The sequence below is a fragment of the Gopherus evgoodei genome, chromosome 3 (assembly GCF_007399415.2).
Source record: "Gopherus evgoodei ecotype Sinaloan lineage chromosome 3, rGopEvg1_v1.p, whole genome shotgun sequence".
In the NCBI taxonomy this organism is placed as follows: domain Eukaryota; kingdom Metazoa; phylum Chordata; order Testudines; family Testudinidae; genus Gopherus; species Gopherus evgoodei.
In genome coordinates, this window is record NC_044324.1 from 12,080,619 (window position 1) to 12,091,295 (window position 10,677).

Sequence of the window (10,677 nt, forward strand, 5' to 3'; positions counted from 1 at the left end):
AAGGAGTTAATGGAAGAGGTATCTGAGCCTCTAGCTATTATCTTTGGGAAATCATGGGAGACAGGGGAGATTCCAGAAGACTGGAAGGGGGCAAATATAGTGCCCATCTATAAAAAGGGAAATAAAAACAGCCCAGGAAACTACAGACCAGTTAGTTTAACTTCTGTGCCAGGGAAGATAATGGAGCAGGTAATCAAAGAAATCATCTGCAAACACTTGGAAGGTGGAAAGGTGATAGGGAATAGCCAGCATGGATTTGTAAAGAACAAATCGTGTCAAACTAATCTGATAGCGTTCTTTGATAGGATAACGAGCCTTGTGGATAAGGGAGAAGCGGTGGATGTGATATACCTAGACTTTAGTAAGGCATTTGATAGGGTCTCGCATGATATTCTTATAGATAAGCTAGGAAAGTACAGTTTAGATGGGGCTACTATAAGGTGGGTACATAACTGGCTGGATAACCGTACTCAGAGAGTAGTTGTTAATGGCTCCCAATCCTGCTGGAAAGGTATAACAAGTGGGGTTCTGCAGGGGTCTGTTTTGGGACCGGTTCTGTTTAATATCTTCATCAATGATTTAGATGTTGGCATAGAAAGTACGCTTATTAAGTTTGCGGACGATACCAAACTGGGAGGGATTGCAACTGCTTTGGAGGACAGGGTCAAAATTCAAAATGATCTGGACAAGTTGGAGAAATGGTCTGAGGTAAACAGGATGAAGTTCAATAAAGATAAATGCAAAGTGCTCCACTTAGGAAGGAACAATCAGTTTCACACATACAGAATGGGAAGAGACTGTCTAGGAAGGAGTATGGCAGAAAGAGATCTAGGGGTCATAGTGGACCACAAGCTTAATATGAGTCAACAGTGTGATACTGTTGCAAAAAAAGCAAACATGATTCTGGAATGCATTAACAGGTGTGTTGTAAACAAGACACGAGAAGTCATTCTTCCGCTTTACTCTGCACTGATTAGGCCTCAGCTGGAGTATTGTGTCCAGTTCTGGGCACCGCATTTCAAGAAAGATGTGGAGAAATTGGAGAGGGTCCAGAGAAGAGCAACAAGAATGATTAAAGGTCTTGAGAACATGACCTATGAAGGAAGGCTGAAGGAATTCGGTTTGTTTAGTTTGGAAAAGAGAAGAGTGAGAGGGGACATGATAGCAGTTTTCAGGTATCTAAAAGGGTGTCATCAGGAGGAGGGAGAAAACTTGTTCACCTTAGCCTCCAATGATAGAACAAGAAGCAATGGGCTTAAACTGCAGCAAGGGAGATTTAGGTTTGTCATAACCTTAGTCCCAGATTTGGACCTTAGCGTCCAAAATATGGGGGTTAGCATGAAAACCTCCAAGCTTAGTTACCAGCTTGGACCTGGTACTTGCTGCCACCACCCAAAAAATTAGAGTGTTTTGGGGCACTCTGGTCCCCCTGAAAAACCTTCCCTGGGGATCCCAAGACCCAAATCCCTTGAGTCTCACAACAAAGGGAAATAATCCTTTTTCCCTTCCCCCCCTCCAGGTGCTCCTGGAGAGATACACAGACACCAGCTCTGTGAATCCAAACAGAGTGACTCCCCCTCTCCGTTTCCAGTCCTGGAAACAAAAAGGACTTTCCTATTCCCCCAGAGGGAATGCAAAATCAGGCTAGCAAATTCAACACACACACAGATCTCCCCCCTGATTTCTTCCTCCCACCAATTCCCTGGTGAGTACAGACTCAATTTTCCTGAAATTTCCCAGTAAAGAAAACTTCAACAGGTCTTATAAGAAAGCTTTATATAAAAAGAAAGAAAAATACATACAAATGGTCTCTCTGTATTAAGGTGACACAATACAGGGTTAATTGCTTAAAAGAATATTGAATAAACAGCCTTATTCAAAAAGAATACAAATCAAAGCACTCCAGCACTTATATTCATGCAAATACCAAAGAAAAGAAACCATATAACTTACTATCTGATCTCTTTGTCCTTACACTTAGAAACAGAAGATTAGAAAACAGAACTACTTCTCCAAAGCTCAGAGAAAGCAGGCAGACAGACAACAAAGACTCAGACACAAACTTCCCTCCACCCAAAGTTGAAAAAATCCGGTTTCCTGATTGGTCCTCTGGTCAGGTGCTTCAGGTGAAAGAGACATTAACCCTTAGCTATCTGTTTATGACAAGGTTGGACATTAGGAAAAAGTTCCTAACTGTCAGGGTAGTTAAACACTGGAATAGATAGCCTAGGGAAGTTGTGGAATCTCCATCGCTGGAGATATTTAAGAGCAGGTTAGATAAATGTCTATCAGGGATGGTCTAGACAGTATTTGGTCCTGCCATGAGGGCAGGGGACTGGACTCGATGACCTCTCGAGGTCCCTTCCAGTCCTAGAGTCTATGAGTCTAACTCCCATCCAATTGATTCGTAACATCAAAGATGGTCAGCATTAATGACATCTCAGCAAGTACTTTATCCTTGTTTAAGTTATTCCAATTAGTCGGGATTGCCCCCTTGCCTTTGAATTTTCCATTATGTATTTTTTCTAAGTCAGATCTGAAATGACTGACAAACCATTTCCAATAAGACAGTTGGGAAGTAACTGGTTTGATGTCCCAATTTGCATAGTCAGATCCTACTTCTCGATAATTTTTGCACGGAATAGTTTTTCCATCAAGCACTATTTTGCAGTCACTTGCTGCAAGGGTGGTACAAATGTCAGTGACTAGATGATTTGTTCCTTCCCACTGGATGCCAGCCAGAGCCTGAGGACGATGAAAATGAGTGCTGTGATCTCCATCATGACCAGGAATTGTGTTCGTGCAGACAGCCTTGCAAAAGGAACATTGCTTCAAACACCCACTGAGCTGCTCAAATAGGAGTTGATGGGGTTTTGTGACAAACGGATCCAAATCAATCTCTGAGAATGTTTGTTTCAGCTCTTCTAAGGCAGGGATCAGTGACTCACTTACCACTTGTTCAAGAAATTGTATGTCTTTTGTCTCTTGATGTTCAATGCTTGTCAGATTGCTTCTGGGAAGGTACATATCATCTCCAAGCCTGGTACAAAATTCATCCAACCACGAGGCTACATTGCCATGTTTATCTTTAACAACTTTAATTGATTCATGAATTGCCAAAAGAACAAGAGAATGGAAAGAATCAAGATTTAAATTTAAGAAATTTTTCAATTTTGGATTTTTTTTGTCTAAACAATACTTATCAACTTCTCGTCTGATAAAATCCTCCATATAATAACTTGGGTTATAAATATACTGTTGGTATTTTTCAAAATCTTCCTGCTTTAAAAGACAAACCAGCATGAACAGTTCCAGTCTGCTTCTATTGCCACTGAAGGCTGGATGCTTAGACCTCATCTCATTTGCTATGTCAATGGCAGTCTTGTCATAGACAGCATGGCAGATAGCAGATTTAAGATTGCGGCATAAAATATCAGCAAAAGTTGTGATGGATGTTGCTCCTTGGCAGGCGATTTTAAAAGAGCTAAAGAATTCCTCTCTCTTACTTTCAAGGTACTGGACTGGATCATCTGATTTCTGGAATGCTTTGAATGTCTCGCTAAACTTCCTTCTTGCCATTTGGCATAAATACAGAGATACATCCACTTTGTATGAGTGTGTTAATGTAAAATTGTCATCCTCTGAATCAGATTCTAACTCTTTGTTTATCAACTCCACTATTTCATGAAAGTAACTGGGACTGTAATTCATTATCTCACTCGCTTTGTTCTCAATGTATTCATAGATATGCTGCTCTAGGCGTGCTGCCATTCTCTTTAAATTCTCAACATCGCATGCTTTAGTAGTCTTCTTCTTCAGTATGTACCATTCCCTCTTCATTGAGATGTGCTCAGAAGGGTTCCGAGGAAAGTGAGTCCATTCAGAGGATGTTATAATCCTGTTTCTTATATTGTGTTCTGATCTAAAATGATCATAAAGGAAAACCTCCATATCAGCATTAAAACTGGGCTCCTCAACACGAGGGGCAGCAGAGGACACCTCAATAACCCATTCCTTCCACATACCGATAAAGTTCTCTCTAAGTTCACTTTCATTCAATTTCTTATCTCTGAAATGTCGAGCCAATTCCTTGCTTTTTCTAAGCAACTCATCTTTATAAGTTGATTTCCTTTGTTCAAAACTGCTTTTACGATTCTTTAGATTGATAAGTTCTTGACCCTTTTGACAAATTTTGTCAATCAGTTCTTGTCTGAAAAAGTTCATTTTTGTTTTAATATTTTTTTCCCATTGAATCAGTATGTTACAGTCCTTGTCTTCCCTAAAATACCTTTCTAGATCCTTTTCAGTGGCATCATATTTTTCTTGAGCTCTTTTTTCAAGATCTACTCTATCTATTTTGGAGACTTTTCCATTCTGAATTTGGATGTTCAGCTTGTTCTGCAGATTAAGCATGAAACTTCTCAGTTCCCAGGTCCATTTGTTATAGTTGTTTTCCAGTCTGCTGTATACAACAATCTCCTGTGTATTTTTAAAGCTGAAGACAAAATTCTCATTTAACAAAGCCTCCCACAGGTCCTGAGTGCGTGTTTTTAATTCTGAAAGTCTTAGAAAACTATGTTCAGATTTTTCTTTGGCAGCCATGAGAATTGCCCTCTTTAGTTCCTGCACTCTTTGGCTGTAACTTGGGTTTGGAGGTGCCATCGGTGGGTTTCCTTCCCAAAGGTGAGGAAAGTAATGAACGTGGGTCTTCACATCAAATCGGATAACATCACTAAAGCAGGTAACATTACAGAACTCTTGCTTGGCTGCAGTGACTGCCATTTCATCTAATTTTTCCTGAAGGCACCTTTGTTCTTCCATATTCTTTTCATTTGCAGTTATGTCCCCAACATTCTGATGCACAAACAAACAGCTTGGGGAGAGATTTACTTGCTTCATCCTCAGAAATGCCTGGACAGCGATCTGCAGGACATCTTGCATTTCAGAAGGATTCTCTCCAAAAATGTTGATCAAAGTTGTGTTGCCAAGACCAATGACAAAAGTGGCTAGCTCATTATCATGACTGAGTGCTGATCTGTTTTCTAGCTGTATTGCCCGAAGTCCTTCAGTGTCAATAACCACCATAAAGTCAAAGTTCAGCTCTTTTCTGAGCTCATCATCCACCCTAACTAGTTGCATAAATGCTCCCCTGGTGCACCTCCCTGCACTGATTTTGAACTGAAGTCCAAACATGGCATTTAGCAGTGTTGATTTTCCAGTACTCTGGATGCCAAGTACAGAAAGAACAAACACCTTTTGGTCTCCTAATTTCTCAATTAACTTGTCAAAGATGGCTCCGATCCACTTCATTGGCACATAAGAAGTGTCACCATCCAGCAGCTCGATAGGATATCCTTCAACCATCAAATCAGCTACAATTTTTGGTAGTTCAAGAAAGCACTTATCCTGTTCAGGTAGTGCATCCAAAGCTTCATAAATCTGACCCACTTCTCTCAAAAGATGCTCAAGACCAAAAGTAGATTCATTTATTTTATGTGATGATTTTTCTAATTGTTTTTGCAAGTCATTATTTCCTCCTCTTTGGTTTTGTGACCATAAATCAGGGTATTTTTGGTGAAGCTCTGGAAGATGATCAGAAGACAGATCAGCGATAAATATTTTCAGCCACTGTAAAAAGTACATTTTGGTTTTCTGGGAAGGTAAATTCAGAGCTGAAAGCATTGACTGCATTAGTTCATTCAAGGGGAACGCTGTTTGTAACTGCTGCTGTCGCAGTGCATGCTTTTCTGATTGTATTTGGCTTAGATGCTGTTCAATGCTCATGTTCTCATTGTCTTGCAAATGGGTTTGTTCTTTATCCTTTTTACACCACTTGTTCCACAACTCTCCTTGGAGAGGTAATAATTTGTCCTTAGTATATAAAATATTTTTCTGTCTCAGAAAACCTGCTACTTTCTGTGCCAGTTCTTTGCCGTCTGTGCACTCTCTCTTGTCTTCATCAACACGGAATCCATGCTTTCGAGCAATGTTTGCACATTTATCTAGACTACAAGGAATATCTGAAGCTTCTACAGTACGTTTAATTGCATTGGTCAGTTCCTCCATTAATTTTGCCTCATTCTGGTTCTTAACAGCTATTTTTACTCGCTTTTCATACTTGTTAACTGATGTTCTCTCTTTGTCAATACAGAGAAAGATGAAAGGTTTGGGGGATTTTAGAAGGTCTCGTAAAACCTTCGTGCCCTTTTCATTCCGATCAGCGTCCGACAAGAGAACCACAGTGACAGACGCTATTTCCTGTAAAAATTTGACTTGTCGCTCATGTTCTCTTGCATCTCCGTGAAGATTAGCGAATGTGATGCAACTGTCAAACCTGTCATCATTATCTCTACCTGGACAATACCAGGTGATTTCTACAACACCTTCCATCAAGAGGCAGTTTTTACTACTGCCTCTACAGTGACGATGGAAAAAAATACTATGCTTTTGCTTACTTAACAGGGTATTTAAGAGCTGAGATTTAGAAAAAGAAGATGCACCAAATCTTATGAAGGACACCACTGGTAGATCAGCCTGATAAATCAATTTATCTTTACATTTCCTAATCCAGGTCTTGTGTTGAAATTCCTTATGACTCTGCCATTTCTTGTTAACTTGGCAAAAGGACCAAAGAGGGAATTCTATTTGTGAAGTGCAGGGATCTGGCACCAAAAGTGGAAGTGCAAATTGACATAAAGAAAGCTTTGTTGAAATATATTGCCTCATGAAATCATCTGCACAGTGAAAAATTGCCATTTGGATGTCCATGGGATGCACCTGACTCTCATTACTTTCAGCAAATTCATTAGATTCCTCATCAACATCATTAAAAATGTCATCTAAATTATCTGTGGGTTCATTCACATCATCGCTGGTGGTCAGTATATTGGCTATGCTTTGTTTTGTTTTACTGTCATTCTTGCAAGTCAAATATCTTACCCGATAGTCCAGCATCAATACTTTATCCAAAAAATAAAATGGCAGCTCACTCTCACTGCTGGGGTGGCTGTCATGTAAAGATGTTTTGTGAATTTTCTGGAACTCTGCCATCCCCATTTTATTTGGATAGTAATTTTCAAGTTTAAGTCGCTGAATTAATTTGAGTAACCCTGAGTTTTGGGTAAATTCATATGTCTTAGTGTCACTGGATTGCACTTCTTTGCATGTTGACACTGGTGAATCTACCTGCTTGATTTCTTGAAAAACATTTTCTAGTTCTTTCTTTATATATTCCTTCTGCCAATCATCATTTATGGCTTCAAAATTTCCGTTTACAAGGGAATTCAAGTCTCTTTCCAGTGCCTTCCAATCAGTGAGTGCCCTGTACTTTGCAAGGACAAAAGTAACTTCCTGTGACAGCGAGTTGCCCATGTGATCTTCAATAAAAGTCAAACATTTCTTCTTCTCTTCCAGGGCCATAACTTTATTTTTAGCTGCTACTGTCAGACCTGTCAACAGCAGGAAAGCCTGAGCTCTGGAAACATCCTGATCCCTAAGGGTCAAATATCTCTCATGTGCCCTTTGCATTTCCTCTAACATGAAGTTAATTTCTGGGCATCCGAGGAGATACTGAAAAGTGTTACTGTCCACACGGTATCCTGCCCTGGCTGCAACGGAGAGTAATAACAGTTCTGTCTCTGTCTCAGTTCTCTCTCTTAGAGCCTGCAGTAGCGAATGGAAGGATAAACTGAGAATCAGAGTAGCTTTTCTCTTTGCTTCATGCTGTGCGGCTGGAGAATCCATAGAGGCAGCAGTAGCTTCCTTGATGTCAATTTCTATTTGTTGTAAAACTTTAATGAAATCTTTAAGATCCGAGCTGTAGATCTGTCCTGCTTGTTCTTCTGCTGACTGGAAAATCCATTGCATAATGAAAGAAGATTTAGGGAAATTCTTAACTGAATAGATATAAGGATCCAGAAGGCAGTGCAGCAAAGTTTTGATGTACTTCTCATTTGAGGCAGATAAATCTTTGCACAGAGAAACTGTTTTTTCCAGGAAATCTTGAAGCACCTTCTCTGACAGGCAAATGTCGATCCATACATTAGGGCTTCTTGTTTTTTCATTCAGCTTCTGTTTGAAGTTCATCAGTGTCAGAAGATGTTGTTCATCCGCAGTGACTTCCCAGGATTTCATGTCCTCTAAAAATGATCTGGCTTCATACACTGCGCTGGCTAACTCCTCCCCAAGCAGCATACTGACACTTAGATTTGTTAGGGCTTCATAAGCATGTGTGAGGCTGCTCCTCATTTCATAAACATCTTTAAAATCTTGTCTGTGATTGGACAGGATTATGTCCCACACTGGAATCAGCCGAGAACCTCTGTCAATAACAGACCAGGCTTTGTTGCTGGCCACTAGCCCAGATTTCCATGCTGTGAGTGAATCCACTGCAGGGGGGCCGCCTGTCTTGGTCTCAAACAGCTGAATCTCTGTTTGCATTTGTTTTCTATCTGTGCCCTGAAATGAGGTTTCAGAACCTGATTTTGATGCAGTCACACCAGCTGCAATGCTCAAACCAAACCCACTATAGCTGCCTCCAATACGGAAGCTGAGTGCATCAGATGTTCGTTTCTTCACCTCGTCCAGCTGCTCTGCCCGGAATCCCTCACAAGACGCTTTCCACCAGAATATCCCACCCAAGTGAAGGGGGCCCTGGTTTACATGAGACCCGAATCGATTGAAGAAACTCCCGCCCCTGCTCTTCAGCATGTTGAGCTTGTCCGACTCTGAGGTGTGACTTAAAATGTCCTCAATCTCTTTTAACTCTTGCAGCGCCGCACTGGAAAGTCGAAGCTGATCCTTGGGGAAGTAGCATGAGGCCAGTGGGATGTAGTTGTACTTGGTGGTGCAAATGTAGGTGTGTTCCAAGCGGGACCTGTGGGTTTGTTTAGACTCTGAACAGCTGCTGTAATCTGAGCTGGATTCAGCACTGAACGCCCCAAATCCGCCTTTGGCTGCAACGCTAATGCTAAAGCCCAGCTTCTCCATGGCCCTTGTGAATGAGGATTCTGCTTCAGCCGATGAAAACTCCTTCTTCTCAAACAACGGCCCTTGCTCTGGACCAAAGAGCTCGAACCCTTCTGGGATGTCTATGAGCTGCTCTCGCTTTTCCACCATCTCTGCAAGCTTCTTGGTCTGGTAAATACCCTGCAGGGCCAGCCCTCCTGACGCCCGTCTCAAAACTTCCTTGTCGGGGAGATTCTCACTCTGGGACACCGACTCCTCCACGAGGTCTAATTGTCTGTGCACATTCTCCATCACCTCTATCAATGGTTTCTCAGCTGGTGCCCAATACTCTGGGGCTATGTCCATAGCTCCCTGCAGCTCCTGCTCTTTCTTTCTTACAGCTTCCTCATGGCGGCTCCTGCCTTTCTCCTGCATTTCTTTTAGCTCCTTCAGCGCCGACTTAGCCTGCTCCTGCCTCTTCTTTAGCATCTCCAAGTGCTGCTCCTGCAGCTGCTTTATTGTTGCCTTGCTGTCTATCTTAAGTAGTTCTTGGAGGGCCTGCTTTTCCCATGTGTGCTGCACGTTGCATTCTAACTTTAGGTAGTCTTCATATCGCAGGTGTTTCAAGGCTTGAGCAGAGGTAACTCCAAGTTGTTTGTGTAGTTTAGGCAGCCAGTATTCTGCGCTCAGACCCACTGCTTTCAGTCTCTTGGCTAGTTCATCCTTTGCAAGATCTCCCTGTGCTGAATTCTTGGGCTTTTTCTTTCCCATAGACATGGCTGTGAAATGGAGTGGAAAAATAATATTACACTCAGATGAAGATTTCCCTCCCTCCCCAGCGTCACTCCTCACCTTATATTGTATACAATGGGCTACACCAGTGGTATTCACAGTTACGTGATTCGGGAGCCACATTTGCAACCACCATTAACCAAAAGAACCACATGACCACAATATGCCCTGCGCACAACCCCACCAAACACACACATACAATAATATTAAATACTTAACTATAAATATAACCAAATGCACTACAATTTTCAAATAAATTTTCAATAAAACAAAAACTAAATTTAGCTCATTTATTTATTGCATGAAGGGTTCAGAATGCAGGAGGGAACTCTAGGCTGAGGCAGAGGGTTGGAGTGTGAGAGGGAGTGAGGGCTCCAACTGGTGGTGCAGATTCCGGGCTGGGATTTGGGATGAGGGGTTTGGAGTGCGGGAGGGGTCTCAGGGCTGGGGCAGGAAGTTGGGGTGCAGGGTCTGGGCAGGAGTTAGCATGTGGAACAGAGCTTAGGGCTGGAGCAGGGGCTTGGGATGCAGGGTGCTAAACAACCAGTGGGGCCCTGCATGATCGAGATATAAAAGGAGCACTTAAAGACGATAAAGCCATTGCGAAGAAACTAAATGAATTTTTTGCTTCAGTCTTCATGGCTGAGGATGTTAGGGAGATTCTCAAACCTGAGACAGCTTCTGTAGGTTTTCTGAGGAATTGTCAAAGATTGAAGTATCACTAGAGGAGGTTTTGGAATTAATTGATAAAGTTAACATTAACAAGTCACCAGGACCTGATGGCTTCACCCAAGAGTTCTGAAAGAACTCAAATGTGAAATTGTGGAACTATTAACTAGGGGTTGTAACCTGTCCTTTAAATTGGCTTCTATACCCAATGACTGGAAAATAGCTAATGTAATGTCAATATTTTAAAAGGGCTCTAGAGGTGATCCCGGC

At 41.7% G+C, this 10,677-nt stretch overlaps 1 protein-coding gene across 1 annotated transcript; it reads right to left on the reverse strand.

The window, feature by feature from the left end:
- Positions 1-2,350: 2,350 nt before the first annotated feature.
- LOC115648016 (interferon-induced very large GTPase 1-like) lies at positions 2,351-9,723 on the reverse strand. Its single transcript, XM_030555084.1, has one exon. It carries the CDS (start codon positions 9,721-9,723, stop codon positions 2,386-2,388), a length of 7,338 nt encoding a protein of 2,445 aa, XP_030410944.1. The 3' UTR covers positions 2,351-2,385.
- Positions 9,724-10,677: the final 954 nt, after the last annotated feature.

Coding starts and splice junctions, on each gene's coding strand:
- LOC115648016 (XM_030555084.1), bottom strand. CDS start 9,723: ATGTCTATGGGAAAGAAAAAGCCCAAGAATTCAGCACAGGGAGATCTT.